At 42.6% G+C, this 23,017-nt stretch overlaps 1 protein-coding gene across 1 annotated transcript in view; it reads right to left on the bottom strand.

The window, feature by feature from the left end:
* Window positions 1-3,399: 3,399 nt before the first annotated feature.
* Window positions 3,400-23,017, bottom strand: part of Lcmt1 (leucine carboxyl methyltransferase 1) — a 46,655-nt gene continuing 27,037 nt past the window's right edge. The window contains exons 5-11 of the mRNA XM_077802605.1: window positions 22,437-22,498; window positions 14,985-15,087; window positions 11,320-11,440; window positions 8,256-8,357; window positions 7,155-7,246; window positions 5,203-5,300; window positions 3,400-3,622 (exon numbers count right to left, since the gene is read on the bottom strand). Coding sequence (XP_077658731.1) covers window positions 3,600-3,622; window positions 5,203-5,300; window positions 7,155-7,246; window positions 8,256-8,357; window positions 11,320-11,440; window positions 14,985-15,087; window positions 22,437-22,498 — 601 coding nt within the window. The 3' untranslated portion in view covers window positions 3,400-3,599. The remainder of the gene's footprint in view (window positions 3,623-5,202; window positions 5,301-7,154; window positions 7,247-8,255; window positions 8,358-11,319; window positions 11,441-14,984; window positions 15,088-22,436; window positions 22,499-23,017) is intronic.

The following is a 23,017-nucleotide window of genomic DNA, read 5'->3' as shown; positions in this document are numbered from 1 at the left end:
TGGCATGTAAGGCGGGGAGAGACCAGATCACTCAGGGTCAGATCTTGAAGGTTGAGGGAGAAGTCGGATTTCACACCAGGAAGAACGAGGGCCCTGGAGGGTCTTAAGAAGGGGTGTGGAATGGTCTGGGTTTTACGTGGTGCAGCTGGCATGGAACGAAGCTGGGCTTTTATATTTCCCTAAAAAGCTTAACCCTTGGGCTGGGGATATAGCTTAGCTGGTAGAGTGCTTGTCTTGAACCCAGAGGCCCTGGGTTCAATCCCCAGCACCCTCCTCCCCCGACCGCCCCCCGCACACACAAAAAAACTTAACCCTACTGTCCATCACGTTGGTTTTTAGAGCATTTTGATCTGCGTCACTTTGTCAATTTGATGTCCATCCCTATCCCACCCCCTGAGATTCTCATCTCCAGTTCTCGACCAGGAATCTTGTCTAAAACGTGCTGTTTTCAGGAACAACAGTTAGGCCCATCGGTTCTGTAGCTTTCACTCTTCATATTTTCTAAACTCTGCTCTTGTATTAAATGCAGCTTCCCAGAGGTGAACAACTGCGTTGCTTTGTTTGGGCCTTGAAGAATCGCCTTCATGGACTTTCATTTTAGCATTAAGTCATTGTTTGCCTCAGGGACCCTGGGCCAGCGGCTCCACAAGCCAGGCTGTAAGTACATGGATTGCAGGGATCTCAGGGAAGACGCTCCGTTTCTCTGGGGCCTCAGGCAGGAGAGTTGTGCCTCTCTTGAGCATGTGGCTGGCTGAGACTTTATGGAAACTGAATCATGTTTCATCTTGATGAGAACGTGGGGGAATCAGATTTGTGGCCCACTGACGGTTCCTGCATAAGACAATAAAACATTCACATTTGTGAGCCCACCTGACTCATGGCCTTGTTTTTCTTTTTTATAAACTCACGTTCCAAGTCCCCCAAGCATTTGTTTTCGTGTTTTGTGTTGCTGCAGTTTTATTAGCCATCTCGATTCCTTTTGTAGAACAAGGAGGGATATAAAATAAACCAAAATATAAATCTATATCCTACTCATAGCGAGTATTTTATTCATGACCATCCCCACTTCCCACCTGAAAATGAAAGAAGAGCTGTAAAATTAAAACCTAGTTTGACACCTGGGGGTGCAGCTCAGCGGTAGAGCGTGTGCTGAGCACGCACGAGGCCATGGTTGCATCCCAGCGCTGCAAAAAAGAAAAAGTCTAATACCTGGTTATTATAGTTACTCACATTCGAAAAATTCATTAGAATCTCAAGGGACCTTGAACAGCCAAAACAATCTCAAAACTTAAGTTGTTGGAGGTCTCACACTCCCTAATTTCAAAACTTACCGTACAGCTACAGTAATCAAAATAGTTTCGCCCTGACATAAAAACAGACAAATAGACCAGTGGAATAGAATAGGCGGCCTGGAAAGAAACCCTCGCATAAGTGGCCGGATGATTTTGAAAAGAATGTCAAGACTGGTCAATGGGGAAAGGGCAGGCGCTTCGACAAATGGGGCTGGAGAAACTGGACATCCATTCTGATAATGCTCCAGTATGGAGCTTCGATAGTCCCAAATGCATTATTTCTGGGATTTTTTTCCAACACTCTTTCGGTGCCTCTGTTGTTGTTTTCCTAATAATTATCTTTTGATAGACTCATTTTTAAGATATTATGCCAATGACTTTGGTTTTCGCAGTGCTGGGGACTGAACTCAGGGCCTTGCCTGTGCTACGCAAGCGCTCTCAGTTACATCCTCGGCCAAAGCCCTGTCACTCTGAGGGATATTTTACCACACAGCCATCAATGGCGATGGAGCATCATTGCCCCTGGATAGATGGTGATCTATTAAAAATACAAAGGCAAAAAAAGACCATTGATGCAATGAAAGTTTTTCTTTTGGGTACTGAGATTGAACTCAGGGCCACTTGACCACTGAGCCACATCCCCAGCCCAATTTTATATTTTATGTAGAGACAGGGTCTCATTGAGTTGCCTAGTGCCTCGCTGGCCTTGAACTCTTGATCCTCCTGCCTCAGCCTCCTGAGCGGCTAGAATTACAGGCGTGGGCCACCACGAGGGGCTCAAAAGTTTTTCTCAATGTCAAGTAGGCATTGTTGCTGTTCTGGTGGTGAAGTGCTAGAAAATTCTGTCTTTAGTGAAACAACAACAAACCAGTTCCTACTCACAAAGTCCTTCAGATACACATGAAAATGAAGTTTGAAAAACACAATCCTCGCCTTTGCTGCGCTAATGGGCTGTATTTTTATCCTAGTCTATGTCTCTTCACGTGAATGGACTTTAATCAGCTAAACTGGCTTGCCACCCACTAACGGTCTCAAGGTTTCAACTCTGGATTGGTGAGTACCACAGAATGCTGAAGGCGACCATGACCAGCCTCAGATCTCCTTGGACTGAGATGGAAAAGGTAACCAAAAAGGAAGCAGCTCTCTGTCCTGGTGGTCCACTCACTTCAGGTTCTCAGTGCACCGACTGCCACCCACAGGCAGGCCACCAGTGGGGACACGCCTGCGCTCTGGGGAGCACTGATCTGAGGATTCTGAATGGTGAAAAGGAGCTGTGCCGACCCCATGTGAGGGGAGACCAGGGGCTTCCTTGCCGCCATTCCTGCACACGCCATTCAGCACAGACCCTCATGGTCCATGTTTGAGTCGTGGCGATTCTTCCTGGAGGCCCTACTCACCTGGAGCATGACCACGAGGCTCCAGTTGCTCTAACAAATGACCACAGGCTTCACGGCTTAACGCACGTGGCTCTTGTAGTCCTGGAGGTCAGGGACCTGCAGCTGTTTTCATGAAGTTAAGGTCCAGCTGACAACAGGGCTGGAGCGCTGGAGGTGTTTTCTCGCTCTTTCTAGCTTTTAAAAGCTGCCCACATTCCTGGTCTTCTGGACCCTTCGTCCATCTTCCAAGTGCATCACTCCACAGTCTGTCATCCCACTGCCTTGTGGGACACCTCCTCTGTCCCTTTCCAACCAAAGGGCTATGATTACATCAGGTTCCCTTGAAAATCAAGGATGATCTCATTTCCAAACTCCTACCGTAACCGCACCTGCAAAGCCCCTTTGCCACAGGAGGTAGTGCACCCACAGGCCCCGGGGATCAGGATGTGGACACTGCAGGGCCATTACTCAGCCTGCCATGAACCACTCAGCTGCCACACTAGCCAGGATGAAGGAAGCCATGAAGAGGTGGGTCTGGCCAGAGCACACACGAGCTGGAGAAGAGCTCCAGCGTCTGGCAGAGCCCAGTTCATCAAGGAGTGAACCCCAAAATGGATTCACTATGGGTCCGACTCCTGGGGAGTAAGTGAAGGTCAGGTGTCAGCTGCCACAGAAGTGACCCTGGCCCACCCCACAGAACACAGGGAACCAGCAGAGGTTTGACACAGGCGTTTGGCAAGTGAGATTTATTTAAACAACAGTAAGTCAACAGGAACAGGAACAGGTGTGACCACCTTCACAATAAGACTTCTCAGAGCTTGGAGTGAGGTCAACAGGCGAGGCCCATCCTGGCCGCGGCCATCCCTCAGGCTGCTCCATGCATCTCTGGGAAGACAGCTCGGCTTCCAGCTCAACAGGAACGTTCAACAGATCAACAAGAGATCTCCTTCAGACCTGAGGGAGGAGACAGAGACTCAGAGACCTCAAGGCACGGAGCAGAGGGCAGCAGAGCTGCAGAACAAGACACCACTACAGGCCCACCAGGCGGGCCTGGGCCCAGCACATCCAACCCTACAGCTATCCCCTGCTCTGTGAAAGGCGATTTCACGAGGAAACTAGAAGTTGGGCAAGATTCTGTTTATGAATAGTTTAAAGGGGATTAGGAAAGCATTATAACAATTTAAGGGGTCTCTGCAGTAAACATCCAAAATCTACCCTGTAACAGCTGAACCTTGAGCTAAGGCAGAAATGATTTTTCACCATGACACAAGAGCACCCAGGCAGAGGGTGGGGACAAAGGAGCCCCTTACGTTAAAATGGCCAACTTACTATTGCTCTGTAAAACTAGAGTTGGGCCTTGGATGTAACTCAGTGGTTTGACCCTAGTACTACAAAAGGGCAGGGGGAGGGGAGAACTATAGTTAACTCGAAAATATCAGAAATAATGTACATTTCCAAAAGCACGGGAAAGTTAAATAAATCAGTCACGTGATGGAACTCAATAAAAGCATCATAATTATGCTCGCTGACAATATTTGGTAGCAAAGGGGAAATGGTTATGCTACCATATTAAGTTGAAAAAAGTTAGGAATCAATGTTACATAAATGTATAAATTCAGCTTTATTAAAAATAAGATAATATCTAGAAAAAAACATGGAAAGGAAAAGTTACTAGAGGTTCTCTCTCGGTACAGGTCAATTTTCTTTTCTTTGCCACACTTTTCAGAAGTTTCCAAATTACATTGTTTTATAATTTAGGAAAGGATGACAACATAAAAACACACCAATAAGTGATTTTTTAAATCAAAACAAGTTTGAAAGGATTCTGTGGGCTGAGCTGGGTGACTGTAGACAAGAGATTGAGAAGCCCAAGCAGGCTGACCACCCCTCATGTCACCTGGCCTCTGTCGGTCTCCACTCGCAAGGTGCCTGAGGTCGTGTGTCATTCAGATCACATCTGCAGGAGGCACTGGGGCAGCTGCTACACGTGCCTGATCTAACACAGTTTCCCCCGGTGTAGACACATTAATAACAACCGCCAGGGAGCAGGACCTGGGGCAGGTGGGGAGGAGGAGCTGGACCAAAGCCAACGGGTCACCACTGAGCTGCGGATCCGCTCACCCCCACGGCCTGCTTGGCCACAGCCAGGGAGCTATGACCAAGGGCACGGGCTTGTTAGAGAGCGTGACGACTTGTGTGTTTAACACCTAGTAAACCCGATAAAAGAGACAAACACTGGATACTTCAGAATCACTTTAAACCTTCAAGGTCCTTAACCTTGCAACTGCAGAATTTCCACAGCAGACCCGTCAAGGGCTGGCTGGCTGTTCAGGATCTGGGGCTCATCAAAACAATTTTCCTGAATTCTATGCTATAAAAACCCAGATGATAGAACTATGAATTCCCAAGGTATGCTCATGGTCACACAGAGCTCTCGGGTTCTTTTTGAGCTTGAAGTCACAGGTACGCCTTTCGTTCTCTAGGGAAGGAACATTCCCCATTTCTACACCAAAGAAACAAAAGATGATCTGTACCAAGCTCCTGTCCTCCTCTGGTTGCCCAACACAGGCAGTAATGCTGCATGAGCTGCTCCAGAAGCTCCATCTCATCCAGGAATTCCAGGGATTCGATCCTGAGCAGAGATCAAAATAGTAAAGGATGATGTTAGACAGTGAAAATGTCTGAGGTGATGGTCCACGGTCACCAGTGTGGAGAGCTGCTCACGACATATCTTAATGGCTACAACATAGTTTGTCTGGTGTGGTTCCTTTTTAATTTATTTATACTAAAAAGAAGAAAGAGTGCTGGGGGTGGGGTATAGCTCAGTAGTGTGCATGCTTAGTATGTGGGAGGCCCTGAGGCAAAAGAAACCCCTTCACTTCACAGACTGCATTTTCTCAGGCCTTCGAGGCTTTCCCTGCCAATTACTGATGTCTGCACACGGAAAAACAGTAATGTTTCTGAATGTTGTAAGTTCTGTGGCAGAGCCAGTTCTTCTCATGACCTTGCAAGGGACTAAAAGCTGCACCTCTAGGTCGCCAAAGGAAAAAAGAAAGAACAATCCAGGAAGCATGAACTAAATGTAAAAGAATTAAAGCAGGGGCTGGGGCTGCAGCTCCATGGTGAAGCGCTTGCCTCGCCCGTGGTGGGCACTGGGTTCGATCCTCAGCATTACACAAAAATAAATCAACAAAATAAAGATATTGTGGGCAATTATAACTAAAAAAATTTAAAAAGAAAAAAAGAATTAAAGCAGGCACTAACACAGATGTATATATGGCGATGTTCCCTTCAGTGTTGTTTGAAACAGAGAAATTAAAACGAAACATAAGGCACCAGAATAAATGCCTAGCTATACCCATTTTTTATTTCTTTAAAATTATCTATTATCAGTTTAAAATTATCATTATTGAAATATTCTACCAACACAGCAATATAAAATACCATGTACAGTCATGTATATCTAAAAAGATAAACACGTATATCCACAAAGTACAAATAATAAATAGATTGGGCTGGGGATGTGGCTCAGTGGTAGCGCGCTCGCCTGGCATGCGTGCGGCCCGGGTTCGATCCTCAGCACCACATACCAACAAAGATGTTGTGTCCGCCGAGAATTAAAAAATAAATATTAAATATTCTCTCTCTCTCTCTCTCTCTCTCCTCTCTCACTCTCTCTTTAAAAAAAAAAAAAAAAAAAAAAAAACAAATAATAAATAGATAAATACCATGTAAACAGGATATGTTAACCCTCAAAGTTTTGATATGTAAAGATAAATATGACCCATTTTTAAGTTTAAAAATAAAGAGGGGGATTTCCAGACAAATATATGTAGTAAAGTTCACTGATGCAAAAAAAAAAAAAAAAAAAAAAAACCTATGTACCAATAAATATTTATCTTTATGTACATGTGCCTGCAGAGCGCGGGCTTTACCCCACAGCCTTGGCACTGCTTGAAACTATTCAGAACGAACATGTATTTCTTTTATAATGCAGGAAGATTCATTTAAAATTGCTGTCAGAGGTCTTTTTCCCTTACAAATGCTAGGGTGATGTCATTTTCTTCCTTCTCCAAAACAGGGATCATGCCAAATTTCCACTGCAGAAGTTGCTCTGGGAATTTTCCAGGTGCACTTGCTCATCTGTTTGGGCACAAGCTCTACCTCCCCTAATAGCTAATCTGTTACCCTCAGGTTGCTACCAGTATTTAATTGATTTCAAAAAGAGTCTGGATAGGGGCTGGGGATGTGGCTCAAGTGGTAGCGTGCTCGCCTGGCATGTGTGCAGCCCGGGTTCAATCCTCAGCACCACATACAAACAAAGATGTTATGTCCACCAAAAACTGAAAAATAAATATTAAAAAAATTGTCAAAAAAAAAAAAGAGTCTGGATAAAGCTTTGTTTTGTGTTTTATAGTAAAGACCACAGGTAGCGTGTCTTTCACTCCCGATTAACCACCGCAGAGCCAGGGCTTCCGGCCCATACCTGCTCACTTCTGCCCGCGGTAGCCTGCTGTACAGCTCCATCATGTTGACCGCACATGCTGTCTCCCACCCATTCGCCAGGAGCCGCTCTTTCTGAAGTGTGGTGAAAAGAGAGGGAAAATCACAAGGCCCGTTGAGTAAGTCCCAGACCCTCCTAAGCACTTTTCTGAAATGATTCCTTCAAAAAGCCACTCTGGTCCCCTGCATCTTTCTTCTTTTCACCTTTAAATTTTCTATATTGGGCATATACTTTTATCATGGAGGAAACTGAAGTACATTTAGAGACAAACAGGAAGAGGCTTTTCTCTGAGTAACAGTTCTGAAAGCATGTGGTGGTCATGTACTCGAGATATGTCAAAACTAACCTGTTTAAATGGGGCAGGGCTAGGAGGTGTCTCCAGCAAATAAAGGACATTTGGAATAGGGAGGTGGAATACTACAGATTCAATGACATACAAGGGACTCATCATTCACCTAGTGAGGGCCATGGGTGGATCCTGATTCAGACCCACCAACTATAAAAACTGTTTTACACAACTGAGGAGAAGAACATGGACCACATATTGGATGCTATGAAGTTAATGTCTGTCTGTGAAGGGTGATAATGGTTCTGACATTATCCTGGGGGAGAAAGTCTTTACTGGTAGAGGATTTGCACTGAAACACTGAAGGTGAAGTCATGTACAACTGGGGTTTGCCTGAAAATATTCCAATGCCACTACCCATACAAAAAAAATACTGTGGAGGATTTAGAAACAAAAATGATGAAGACATTACTAAATACAGAAGCCGGCTGATGGGACATGGGCATCCAGCTCACGATCCCCTCTGACTCTATGTTAGTTTCAAAAATTACATAATAAAAGAAAAATTCGCATAAAATAAGATTTGATGATATAAATAATAGTGTTACAATAAATATGTTTCTGTTTTCTACACCAAGATGTGGAAGCAGGAGACTTGGATTGTCCCAGCATCAGGGAGCCCCAGCTGCCCGTGTCGGCAGGTAGTCACAGGGCCTCCTGCATCATCTCATCTGCAAGGGAAAGGCCCCTCTTGATGGCTAAGAGGACAGACAGACACCCCGTGTCTGCTCTCTGACCTGTGACTCTAAGGACTTGCAGGTCTCCACTCCCGCCAGGTCACACTGTCGTCTCCGCAGGTTTTCAATCATGATCTGCCCAAACCGATCACCCATGTTCACCTGAGCAGGGAAGAGAGAGCTGGCATCACCCTGAGAGTTTGTTTCTTAAATATTAAAAACACCCAATGACATCCAGTTTTTAACCAGTCGAGGCTGACTGAGAGCTCCTGCCAGCACAGGTGAGGGAGGGAGTGGCACCAGCGCCGTGTGCTGGGAGCGTGCGGTGGGCGGCCCCTGGGCAGCACACGGCCACCTCAGAGCTCCACCTGGGCTGCGCCAACTCCACACAGCACTGGCCCCTACAGGTGTACTCACTCACATGCAGAGATGCAGCAATCAACCACAGTATTATGTGAAGTGGGAAGATTCCGGAAAGAAATGACCATCATTTGAGGGTTAACTAAATGCTATCACGTTCACATAATGAACCACCACAAACCTGTGAAAAGGAAGGAGGACAGCCACAGAGACGCAGAGGACTTTAAGCTAACTCCCAAGAAGCCATGGAGGGGTGTGCACAGAAAGCCCTTGCCTTCCAGAGAAAATGGATCTCTCTCCTTTTAGGGAAATTCTGAACGCAGGACCACTGCTTCTCAGATCAGAAGACTGAGGTCAAGGGTAGGAGAGAGATTTACTTTTTTTTTTTTTTTTTTTTTTTTTATTTTTTAGTTCTTGGCGGACACAACATCTTTGTTGGTATGTGGTGCTGAGGATCGAACCCGGGCCGCACGCATGCCAGGCGAGCGCGCTACCGCTTGAGCCACATCCCCAGCCCCCGAGAGATTTACTTTTATCTAATCTTTGGATTGCTTGATTTTTCTGTTCTGCATGTGGTGTTAGTTTTTTGAATAAAAAAATCTTAAAAAACCACAACTACCCTATATATATGCACAAACGCCAGAAAACGCATTGCCACTCACTACTGTAGCACTGACGATGGCTTTGCCATGCATATATGAGGTGACAAAAAGACCTCACTGGAACAATATGTAAAATTACTCCCAGAGTTGACATGACAATAATGCCAGACAAGCAACAGTACTATTCCCTTCATGAAGCACTAATGATCACATTGCACGCCACCCACTCAGGACAGACGGCACTGTGAACACACACTCCATTGTCTTACTACCAAGGTTTGAATTCTGGCTTGCAAGCTGCGAGGCCCTGGCTAGCTAACTCTCTGTGCTCTATCCTCTCACCTGTAAAGTCACGACAGTGATAGTACCTACCCTGATGACTACTGTCATAATTAATTATTAATTTATGTAAAACTCACAGAACAGTGCCTGGTACATAGCAAGCACATCTCGCAGTTCACTGTCATTACTTTATCATCATCCTTGTGCTTTTGTAATTTTAAACAATCAGGATATGACGTAAGACATGTAAGCAATTATGTGTAATGAGGCTGCTGGTGATGTTGTATTTGATAGAAAGTTAGTGACTTAAGTTAAATTATGTGGATGAGATGAGGGTGTCAGGTGAGGGACAGCTGTGGACAACACACTGAAAACAGGTACTTTCCGAGGCGTCCTCCAAAGCAACAGGGTCTCTGCTCCAAATTCCCTTAACCTGCCATTTGTCATTTGAGGCTGTGTGAGTGGGAGTGGGACAGCACACACAGAGGAAGCACAGGGGGCAAAAGCAGACAGCTGCCCAGGATTTGTTCACATCAAAAGAAAAGACAGGCTGGGCTGGGGATGTGGCTCAAGTGGTAGCGCGCTCGCCTGGCATGCGTGTGGCCCGGGTTCGATCCTCAGCACCACATACAAAAAAAAAAACCAAAAGATGTTGTGTCTGCCGAAAACTAAAAAATTAAAAAATAAATAAATAAATAAATAAAAGAAAAAGAAAAAGAAAAGACAGGCTGGATGTTCGTTCTGATAAGTGGAAGCTGAGCCAGTAACAGGGGAGGGGAGGCACAGGAAAAATGGGCAAAGGGGAGGGTGGAGAGGGGAAGGCACCTGGGGCAGGAAAGATGGTGGAATCTGAGGGACATTATTATCCTAGGTACAGGTATGACTGCAATATGGTGCGAAGCTACGTTGTGTACAATCAGAGATTGAAAAGTTGTGTTGCAATTGTGTACAAGGAATCAAGATGCATTCTACTGCCATATATACCTAATTAAAATAAATAAATTAAAATGTAAGAAATTATCAAAAGAAAAAGACAAGACAGGAGGCAGCTTCCACCAAATCCACTCCTCAGCTCAGCTGGGGAACATGCCCAGGTTAAGAGAGGGAAGGGAAACTGACAAACTCTAGATAGGGCAGAGGGGTGGGAGGGAAGGGAGGGGGCAGGGGGTTAGCAAGGATGGTGGAATGTGATGGTCATCATTATCCAAAGTACATGTATAAAGACACAAATTGGTGTCAACATACTTTATATATAACCAGAGATATGAAAAATTGTGCTGTGTATGTGTAATAAAAATTGTAATGTATCCCACTGTCATTTATTTTTTAAAAATCAATTAAAATTTTTTTTAAAAACCTAACACTAATTTGTAAAATAAATAAATAAATAAATGAAAAGAGAGAGAGAGAGAAGGGAGAAAAACCAGCCAACCAAGAACCAAACACAAGAGCATGAACAGGGCAGGAGCAGGGAAGGAGGTGGAGACAAGTCTAGCCTAGATCCACCCATAAGTACATGATGTGGAGCACGTCTCTTTACTGCCCTTATCTGTAATGAAAAAAGATTTTAAAAAATAAAGTCAGTCACACACTAACAAAAGACCTTTGTAGGGAACGCTCTATGATTCTACAGAAAATACAGTGATAAAGAAAGAAATGGAAAAAAATTTATAAAGACCAAATCAGAAGTTCTAAAACTCTGGCTCAAAGTTTGCAAGAAGACAAGCAAGAATTGACCAAGATTGCTGGAATCAACTCATAAAGAAGTGATAAATGGCTGAAGGCAAAAGGAAAAGAACAGGGAAGGATATGGCAAAGGTGTCAAGAGAAAAAGCCACCTCTGGGGTCTGAGGAGAACCCGATCTCTGGCTTCCTCTTACCTGTTCATAGTTTATGATCATGGCTGTCTCAAAAGTGTTGGATGCCCACTTCAAAAGGTTGGCCGACTGCTCTGGAGTCATGTAAACCAGCACACATTCAGTTATCAGGAGTGTTGGCAATCTGAAGTTTAAAAAAAAAAAAAATCAAGGCGTTTTTATCAAGTGAGAACTTGCACATATGTTGCAGTTTTGGCAAGGCAAGTCCCACCCCCAGAAAACCAGAAGTCAGCACACACAGGACCATTAGGACCCAAAGCCTTGCACTGTGAGAAGCTGAGCAGGAGCAGTGATTTGTCTGGCTAATGACACTGAGCTGATGTGTGGGGAGGACTGTTAAAAGGGTGTGCACTGTCCCTCCTGTGCATGGCACAGTGGTAACATAACACTACAGATCCTACCCCAGAACCTGGGTTAGTCAGGCACTTGGTGTGTCAAGGAGATAGCAGCAGATAGGATGCAAGTTTGGAGATGAATGGCACTGGCTCTCCTGGCACTTGCTCTTGCTCCACCTGGAACCCTGACACTGAATGAACTCAAGGCAGCCTGCTGTGGGAAGAGAATGAGGCAGCCCAGCTGGCAGCCTCCTGCTGGCCTGCCCCTGTCCACACAGGAATGAAGCCTGGGGCCTCAGCTCTTCCTAGCCAGCTACTTTGCTCATCTGGATTCTATTTTGTTTTTGTTTGTTATTTTTAATATTTTTTTAGTTGTCAATGGATCTTTATTTAATTAATTTATTTATATGTGGTGCTGAGAATCGAACCCAGTACCTCACACACGCTAGGCGAGTGCTCTGCCACTGAGCCACCACCCCAGCCCCTCTACTTTGTTTTTTAACAATGAAATGTTAGATAACTCAGACAGTTACAAATTTATATCCAAGTGCTCCTTGGAGCACCTGTCCCTCACCTGACATCATAAACTCAACGTGGCCTGGACTGAATCATGATACAAAGAAACACAGAACACTGAATCCAGAAAAAGAACCGTCTATGTTGCACACACTGGAAACATCAAAAAACAAAACATTTAAACGAAGAATTTTTTGAAATTAACAATAATGATCTAAACGTAATGCCTGAGATTATGTTGCCTAACGCAGTGGTGCACGCCTGTAATCCCAGCAGCTCAAGAGGCTGAGGCAGGAGGATTGGGAGTTCAAAGCCAGCCTGAGCAACAGTGAGGCTTGCTAAGCAACTCAGTGAGACCCTGTCTCTAAATAAAATACAAAATAGGGCTGGGGATGGGGCTCAGTGGTCGAGTGCCCCTGAGTGCAATCCCAGTACCAAAAAAACAAAACAAAACAAAAAAAAAAAACTAAGGTTATGTCACTTGAAATGATTACAGTGTGTGAATGAATGAAAAACTAATATTCCAAAACCTCATCGAATAAGTTGACAACTAGAGAAAGTTTCAAGAAGTTATTTAATATAAAAGGCAACCATTACTGCATAAGATACTAACGTGAGGAAAACTGGTAAAGACCACTTTTTTAGGAAATCTTGGCATTTAAGTTTTTATAAGTCTGAATTATTTGAAAACTTTAAAAGTATTTTAGAACTATTTTAAAGGTGATCATTAGCATTAAAAGTGAAGATTCATATTTTTTCAAAACATAAATGAAAGAAAACCGAAAAGCCAGCCCATAAAGAAAAAATACAGAACACAATGAAACCACGTGGAAGAACTGGACACAGAATTCTAAAACTTGTCATTTCAACTGTTTTCATCCATTTTGTCAGTTTCTAAAAGGGAGACAAAGTTCCCATCAAGAGCTAGCCCACTTTATAAGTGATTATTTCCCTGATCTTTCATATCATTTTCAGAATCTACCGGTCACTACAAGCAAAGCTGGATTCAGAAGTCACTTACTGAGGGTCTACTATGTCTGTTCAGCTACACTCACATGAATTACTTCAGTTCATCTATATGGTGATGTAGTTTTTATCCCAGTTCATGATAAGAGAAAACAAGGCTCAAAGAAGTTAAAAAAAAAAAAATACAAAACATTTCCTGTTAGTTAACTAGTAAGGAGGAAGCTTAGAGTTGAACTCAGGACAAGAAGCTAAGACTTGCACTCTCCTGGACAGGGTACCATGGTTACCAGTGAGTCCAGCTTTAGCCAGTCTACTACGGATTCACTCACTAACATCCACTGAAAAAAACATGTGCTTGAGGAAACCATGGAGTTCACATGTCCCTTTGCCAAGGTGTGGTGTGTCCCCTCAAACGTCCATCTTATGCTGTGAATCACAAATGTCCATGACAATGTCATCTTCACCTCTCACTACCTCTGTAACTCCAATCCGATTTTGACCAGTGGCATCATGCTAAAACCATGCATCTCACTCCTCCTCATCTTCCCAGAAGTGCCCACTCTCAAGAATTTGGTGTGAATCCTTCTGGACCATTTATAAAATACATGAAAGCATGTAACCATAAAAATTTAATATGGTGGGGGTTTGGTTTTATGTATTTAGGATCACACCGTGCCTGTTATTATGCAACTTGATTTTGTGTATTTTTTTTTATTCAACGTTAGGTTTGAGCTCTCCCCACATAAATCTAGGCCATTCATTTTTCATTTGATTTATCCAGTCTCCCATTGACAAACATTCCCAATTTTCTGCACTGTAATGACTATGACATACAATCTTCTTATGCAAGACCTTCTCCAGGGAATATACCCCAAAGTAGATCTGTGGTAGGTATGACAACACATTTACAACTTTAGTATAGACACTTTCAGATTGTTCCTCATAATGGTTGTACCAAGTTTGCTTCCACCAATGGTTATACCATGTCCGTTTTTGCTAACTTGGTGGGAGGAAAACAGAATTCCATCTGACTCCTCCTGAGGCTTGATATCCTCATAGGATAGTCATACGTCATATATTCTGCATTACATGATATTCAGTTTCTTCTTGGAGCTGCCTGGTTATCTTTTGCCCATTTCTCCTATGAAGCACTTCTATTTAATGGCAGTTGTACATTATATATTCTAGATTTGTTTCTGTCCATACAATTCTCTTCTCTCAAACTTTGATACTAGGCATCAGTATTTTTAAAAGCTAATACGGGGCTGGGGATGTGGCTCAAGCGGTAGCACGCTCGCCTGGCATGCGTGCGGCCTGGGTTCGATTCCCAGCACCACATACCAACAAAGATGTTGTGTCCGCCGAGAACTAAAAAATAAATATTAAAAATTCATTCTCTCTCTCTCTCATTCTCTCTCTCTCTCTCTCTCTCTCTCTCCTCTCTCACTCTCTCTTAAAAAAAATTTTAAAAAAATTCTCTCTCTCTCCTCTCTCACTCTCTCTTTAAAAAAATAAATAAAAATAAAAGCTAATACGTGTGATTATGATGTGCAAACAGACTTGAGAAACAACACTGCTTAAGAACTTCAGCATCAAAATTAGAATGGGTTGCACTCCATGTATGTATAATATGTCAAAACATACCCTACTGTCATGCAGATCTATAAACAGCGGATTTTTAAAAAAGCAAACAAATCAAAAAAACTTCAGCAAGCAACTAAGCAGCAAGGAAATGACAAAACTTATAAAAATCAAAATGAAAAACTGGGTCTCAAGCTGCACTTCCAACAGGCCACATCTCATAATTAGCATGAAATCACAAATGCAGAAGAGGTTAAAAAGAAATCTCACTGTGTATTCATGTTACATTTCTTTAGTTTCTCTTCCAGTTCAGATAGGTCTCGGAGGTCTGCTCCAATAATGGCATATCTCTTTGAATCCAGTGTGTGCCCATCTGCAAATGCAAGGAGATTGTTTCAACTGAAATTAATCAAGAGGAGATTAAATTTCAATGAATGAGTTTTCCAAAATTAAAGTAACTTCAATGATTGGGCCCATTAAAAAAAAAATACATGTTTGTTGTTTAAAAAAAAAAAACAAAACAAACAAAACAAGCAAGAAGAGTGTGAACATAACCAAAATTACATCTTCCAAAGGTAAGTACGAGTGTTTTGGTAACTAACATTCCAGCCTTTTTACTCCGTGTTTAAGTCATACCACAACAAAAACTCTTTTTTTTTTTTGGGGGGGGGGTAGAAAGAGAGAGACTCTCTCTCTCTTTCTCTCTCTCATACACATACACCCTGAACAGAAAAAAAGGAAATGAGATCACACAAAACCCATTCTGAAAACTGCTTTTCCTACTTAATAACAGCATCTGGAACATAATTCTCTAATGGCTTCATAACATCCCACTGTGTAGGGGAAAAAGAACATAACTTACTAGCCAATCCCTCATACTGGACATGTGGTATTTCCAAGTTTCCTTCATCTTGGACACTGCAACTAGCATCCTTGTGTATACATACCAATGGAGTACCTGTCCTGTTATTCTCTTTAAAGTACATCACTGAGTCGAATTAAGAGATAAAGGTGAAGCCTGTTTAAATATTGATACCCACTGAGAGGCAGTTCTCGAAATGTTGCAACCATTTGTGACATGTTTAAAAGAAAATAGTTTATGTACTAAGGCATTTGCAAATACACAATGATATTTGCTTAAAGCATCCCAGCAGGGGGCCTGCACTGGTGGACGTGGTGTTCTCCAGCTTCAGCAGCCACAGGTCACCTCGCCCCTGGGGCCTAGCGCAGCACAGATCAACAGGCTGTGCATTTCTAATACATTTTCAGATGGTCTCGATGCTCGGTCTGGGGAACTACTGGTACAAATAAAGTGACATTGGCAATAAACATGGATGAGGGGTCCATAGAGGTTCATCCGTCTAGTTACAATGTATGTGTTTGCTTAAATTTTTTAATTCAAAGTTCAATAAAGTTCTCAATAGAAAAGAAGAGTTTGTTTACCACAGGCATCATGTGCTCAATTTCCTCAATGGAACAAACCAGCCAAGGAGCTGAAGCGCCCAATGGCCGTCCTGTAGCACTGCTGATAGCAGGTCTTCTTGGCTCTGAGAACCCCCAGCTAAAGATGCTGGAAGGTTCTCCCTCTCTGTCTTTAAAAACCCATCCAGCTGATTCAAATACATCTGACCACACTTGAGAAGCTACAGGAAGTACTTCCTAGGAGCCCAACAGATATCAGGAAAGCAATGAAAGGCAAGCAGGGAACCCAAAGTCTGCCCCAGGCTGCCACCATGCCCAGACCACAGAAATAACATCAAGAATATGAGGGCACTTGTCTGCCCATTATGAAAAGAAGCAATTCTCACGTGTCTATGTGCCTTCTTGTAAATAACACATGTGTCAATGATAAGCTTGCTTGAAATGAGTATTTCCATGCCTAGCCAAAACACCAACAAAAACCAAGAACAAAAACACACCAGAATTTAAAAGCATGCAGTTCTTGAGCACCCTGTGGTTCAGGGGGGATATAGCTTGCACAGATTAGGATCTAAAGTGAGAATGTGAAGCAAAAATCACACATCACCATGATCATTCCTATAATTAAGTGCGAAATACAGCAGACTTGAATGGGGACAGTGACTGGAGGCTCAACCATCACCTAGCAATGGCCCAGCCCTGGCCTTGGCATGTGGGCATATCACCCAGGAAGCACTGCACCCGCTGACCTTGATGTCCATTTAAATGACAGAATTTGAGAATGACACACCACCATCACGACTGAGTCACTCCTCTTAGGTCAGGGCTCCTCAAGCTGTGCGGAAACAGCAGGTCCTTATCTGCCCTCAAAGGATGCCTTCCCATTTTACAGGGAACAAAATGTGTTTGTGGAGGACACAGGCTAAGAGCAAGTTCCAAAGGAACCTCATTATTCTGGGGGGTGGGGTGGTGCAATTTTTATAAATTTATGAATTAAATTATTAAAAATCCTTTTAGTCCCAGATACTCAAGAAGCTGAGGCAGGAGGACTGATGGAGCACAGGAGTCTGTGAGTGCCCTGGGCAACACGGCAGGACCCCTCACACACATACAAATCCTTACATAGTCCTTATTACTCTGAGAGAAAATGTGACACACTGTGGTTTTGACCCAGCTCGAGACTCCTCTCCGGAGTGAGCGTGCGAGCACGGGCCGGAGGGCCAAGAGCCCTGAGAGCACATTCCCACTCCACCTGCTCCCAGGCCCCGGCTCTGGCAAGGCAGGACACCACCCGAGACTACCTTTCTCTTAACCTATTTTGTGCCACTGTCCCAGATGTGGAACACCTATGAAAACTGATATTAAACAATATCACTATGGTAACTCTGAAATAATATTTGAATATTACATTCACAGAATTGAGAGCTTGGGATCTGGTGGGTTCATCATGAAATACGAACAATGCCATGTGAGGCGATGTTCAAGTGACTCGAGCAGTATTAAGGTGACAAGCTCTGTGGTTCCCAAACCATGTACTGAGGTGGCTTCGGGATGGCGAATATATAGGGATGGGGCGGGGTATTTTCAGTTCCTGGGGGAAATGCTGAGATACTCATCATTGGTCAAACTTAAGCAAACTACCTGCTCAAAGCAGAGTGTCAACATGATATCATCGTGCATTCCTCCCAAACACCATCTCTTTGGGAAGCTAAGTTTTCAGATGCTGCTGTGAATGAAAATCAAGTCCCAGGTGAACATGGAACATGGGGTAGCATCCAATTTGATCCAGGAAGTTGTGAAGTGCCCAGCAGGAACACACATCTCAATAGTAACTGTGGTTACTTAAGAAGGAGATAAAAATAGTATTTGCTTTTCCGATTCATATCTATTACCTTTTTCAAATGAATAGTAAGTTGTTAAGACATAAGTACTTAAGATATTTGAACCTGACTAATTAATAAACAGAACTGTGCAGGATGTTATTTGGCCTAGAGCACTGCGAAGAAATTATTGAGACATTCAGGGCACTGTGAGCCCAGAGAGATGGGGACACTTCCCCCTAACTTGACACCTGGTACGAAATGGAGGAAAAAACAAGACTTGGATAATTCAATCCAGGCAAGTGCTTGAATGAGCCAAGCAGAGATTTCACCCAAAGGAACTCAACTGAACTTGCCAAGCCACAGACTTAGGAGCAAAATAAATACTTAGTGTTTCAGAACACATTTAGCAGTAGTTTGTTACAGAGCAAAAGCTACCTGATACATACTTTAATTATCTGCCTCATTAACCTCACATGCTCTGCAAAAGGCTTAAGAAAATTGGAAATTTACACAATGTAACACAGTCATTAAACATATACATGCACACACCAACAGTGACTCCACGGTGCTGATTTTAATCACACAATTAATGATCTCTTCTATCACCACCAGGTATTTCAAGAGAGATGTGGACTGAATCCCAGCAATCCCATTCATATATCTTCAATGACAGATTAGAAATTATTTTTAAAGATTGCAAAGCATTCTTTTCTGCTCATAGGATTTTCTCCTTAACTCAAGGAGGAAAAGAAAGCCAGGTGCTGTGTTATACATCAGTCATTGCAGCTACTCAGGAGGCCGAGGCAGGAGGATTTCAAGTTTAAGAAGACAAGCCTGGGAAACTAAGCCAGGAGCTCATCTAAAAAAAAAAAAAAATATGCTCGGGGTGCAGGTCAGTAGCAGAGCACTTGCCTAGCATGTGCAAGACCTTGGGTTCAAATCCCAGTACTGGGGGAAATCTTTTTAAAAATGTAAAAACTATAGTAAAATGGAGATAGCCCCAGGTAGGTTCCTGGTCCGTAGAGAAGACTCATTTGTCCCTCTGTCTACCCATCTGACTCTTACTGAGCTCTCACTATGAGTGGGGCACTGAGCCATTTCTGGGAATGTACTAATGAACAGAAAGGTAGAGGCCCTGCCCCCAGGGACCATAATAATCCAATAGAGAAAACTAAGAACACACAAACACAAGTGGCTAGTGCCACAGACAGTGGGGAGAGGAGGTCACTGGGGTCAGGAGGGACCTCTCTGAGAAGGTGGCAGCTAGGCTGAGAGCCCGGTGATGAGAAGGAGCCCCTTTACAAAGACAGGAGAAGAGAGCCAGGAGGAGGGAAGAGCACGCGTGGCACGTGCAGAGGCCAGCAGGGGTCCCTGCGCTGGATCCCTGAATCATATAGACCACTGAACTACATACACTCCCAGGCCCAAAGTAACAATAATTCTTACTTTTAAACAAAATTTCTGCAACTTTTTTTTAGCACCTGCCACTTTCCTCAAATTTCCACTCACATTCTTTTTTTTAAATATTTTTTTTAATATTTACTTTTTAGTTCTCGGCGGACACAACATCTTTGTTGGTATGTGGTGCTGAGGATCGAACCCGGGCCGCACGCATGCCAGGCGAGCGCGCCACCGCCTGAGCCACATCCCCAGCCCTCCACTCACATTCTTATTTCATTTTTATTCAAATTCTCTTAGAAGAATGGTGGCAAGATCAAAAAGTATGAACAGCTGAACTAAAATCTTCATCTACATCAGACCCAAACACAAAGTTAAAAGACAAGTAAAACAGAAAACAAAAATTCACACACACACATTCAGAGCTTACAGGGCACGCAGTGGCACATGCCTGTAATCCCAGCAACTTGGTAGGCTGAGGAAGGAGGACGGCGAGTTCAAAGCCAGCCTCAGCAACTTAGCAAGGTCCTAGGTATTTTAGCAAGATCTTACCTCAAAAATAAAAATGGCTGGAGATGTGATGCAATGGTTGAGCGATCTTGGGTTCAATCCCCAGTACCAAACAAAACCACAAAGGCTTATAAGGGACCTTTCTCAAAGAACATCCATTTATTATAAATGGTTTATACAAATTAAAAAGAAACAGAAGTGATGCAACTGAAAAAAAAAAAAAAAAACATCAAAGCAAATGAAACCAAAAAAATTTCAAAGAGCAACAAAACTTGGAAAGCCCCTGGGGACTGAATGGGGACTGAAATGGAAAAAACGATATTATATGCATTTATGGAAATGTGAAAATAAACCCCTCTATTATGTATAACTATAATGCACTAATAAAAACATTTTTAAATAACCAGGGAAAGATATTCCAATTCACTAGCATTCAAAGTTACATATGTTTTTAAAATAATAGGGCAACATTCCAGTCTATCAGACTGGTAAAACTTTTAAAATGATCAAACCCAGTATGGGTAATAGGGAAACAGAATCCTCACCAATTCTACTAAAATATAAATTCATAAAAAGAGACTTGAAAAGCAGGGCAGCCATAGCTATCAGAACTCATAATGTGCAATTCTTTGAATTAGCAATTCCTGAAAATATGCACATATCCATACATTTACTACAATATAGTTTAATGTAAAAACTTATAAAAAAGGCAGCAACCTAAATGACCATCAGTAGAAAACAGACCAAACATAATGAAATTTCCATGCAAACAAGTTCTATAAAGCCATAAAAATAATGATGCAAATCTATAAAGTCTGACACAAAAAGAATAATTGTGATTTACAAGGACACAAAAGAGCAAGTTACAGAACAGTGTGTATAATTTATTCACTGTTTATTAAAATTACAAAACATCGACATTTACATATAGAAGCAGAGACTCATTCAGCAAGTACATGTTGAGCTACAATACACATTCATTCAGTGTGTCTATACATTGATTCAACAAAAATGTACTGAACCTTTTATGCACTAGGCACAGGGGTGTACTTATCCATGCATCTGTCTGTCTTCCTCTAGAAAAAGACAACCACTGCACATCTGTGGAAAGAAAACACTCCAGCACTGGCTCTCTTGGGGTCTTTACTTTCTTTTTTTTTTTTTTTTAATATTTTTTTTAAGTTGTAGTTGGGCACAATACCTTTATTTGTTTATTTATTTATTTTTTTAATGTGGTGCTGAGGATCGAACCCAGAGCCTCGCATGTGCTAGGCCAGCGCTCTACCGCTGAGCCACAACCCCAACCCTTGGGGTCTTTACTTTCTACTTCACATATGTCCACATTGTTTGACCAAAGGTAATGTTAAGTAGTAGATCCTTCAATACAGACCATAAAGCTGACAGAAATGTTAACCCAATATAGAAAACTGTAACAGCCAAACCGGGAGAGAGCAAATAGTCCAGGAAATAGCAAACCTTGAATAGGTACTACTGATAATTTGAGTGTGAAGCAAAGGCTGGGAAGATATTTTCTGGACAAACTTTATTGGGACTCCAGTCACAAGGATGACTAAAGCTACACGTAAATGGAGGCTTATCCAGCTTCCCAATGTTTACTGTGTTATCTGTGCTGACCATCCAAGAAGGCCATCCTCTCTGAGCAAGTTTTCTGACCTAAATGACTATAAACCCCTTCAACGTCTCTGTCAGGCACAAACTAAACACAAATATTCTAGTAAGAGAGATTTTTTTTAATTCACTTTTTTAACCTTTATTTTATTAATTTGTTTTTATGTGGTGCTGAGGATCAAACCCAGTGCCTCCACCCGTGCAAGGCAAACCCTCTACCAACTAAGCTACAATCCCAGCCCCATAAGGGAGATTTTTTTAAACCACAAATTGGAAAGTTCAGAAATGAGAAAAGTTTTGTTAGAAACATGCATAATTAAATGCCAGGTGGAAATACAGACTGCAGGAGCCAAGCAAATGATATAAATGAGTGGCGCAGGTCAAGACAACAGACAGGTGGGAACAGAGGGCAGCAGGCAGGTCACCTCTAAATGGGGCAGGCACGACTAATTATCACCACCTAGGGATTGGGGTCTAATGTTGCTACATCTTGATTTTTCCAAAGAAAGCTGAAAAACCACTATTTTCATCAGAAGGCTGAGGCAGGAAGATCACGAGGTCAAAGCCAGCCTCAGCAACTTAGCAAGATCCTGTCCCTAAATGTAAAATATTAAAATATGGCTAGGAATGTGGCTCAGTGTTTAAGCACCCCTGGGTTCAATCCCTGATACCTACCCCGCAAATATTTTATGAGAAATCTATTTTTGAAATGTTGGCAACTAATTAAAATTAATAAAAGATTTTGGATTGGAAACCCAAGGACATCTAAAAAGAGTCATACAGAAGCTTGTTTTAAATTTCTTCATGGCAACCATGATATAAATGTAAATGTATCAGCATTGTATGACAGAACTCAGACCATCTATTAAAAGAAAAAGGGAGGGCGGATTTGAAGCAAAAATATTTAGATGATCCAGACTGTGCTACCATTAAGGATACTTGCCCATATGAAGCATGTCCTCCGAATGTAATTCTACGATGGGCTTGGACAGGAGAGGCTTGTTTCTATGCATAAATGGGAAAGAGAAAAAAATAATGAGTCGAATTATACACCGATTTACTCATGAGCTCATTTACTGCCAAAATGCAGATACCCACTATGGGAATGGAAAATACAGGCTGAGTATCCCTTATCTGAAGTGGTTGGAACCAGAAGTTTTAGAGAGTTCAGACTTCTTTCAGATTTGGGAATATTTGCCTAGACTTTATTGGCACATTACTTTATTAATCTGATGTGATGCTTAAAAAGTTTCAGATTTTGGAACATTTAGGATTTCAGATTTTTTGATTAGATAGATTCAACCTGAATACATTGCTTCTGTTCAAAGCCAGAGCCCTCCCAAAAGCTTTCAATTAATTACATTTGACCTTGTGCACGTACAATAAAAAACTCAGCAGAGGGGCTGGGGATGTGGCTCAGGCGGTAGCGCGCTCGCCTGGCATGCGTGCGGCCCGGGTTCGATCCTCAGCACCACATATCAACAAAGATGTTGTGTCCGCCGAGAACTAAAAAATAAATATTAA

Source organism: Urocitellus parryii, chromosome 9 (assembly GCF_045843805.1).
Source record: "Urocitellus parryii isolate mUroPar1 chromosome 9, mUroPar1.hap1, whole genome shotgun sequence".
NCBI lineage: Eukaryota > Metazoa > Chordata > Mammalia > Rodentia > Sciuridae > Urocitellus > Urocitellus parryii.
The sequence above is the reverse complement of the archived record's forward strand: the minus strand, read 5'-3'. Positions and strand labels throughout refer to the sequence as shown.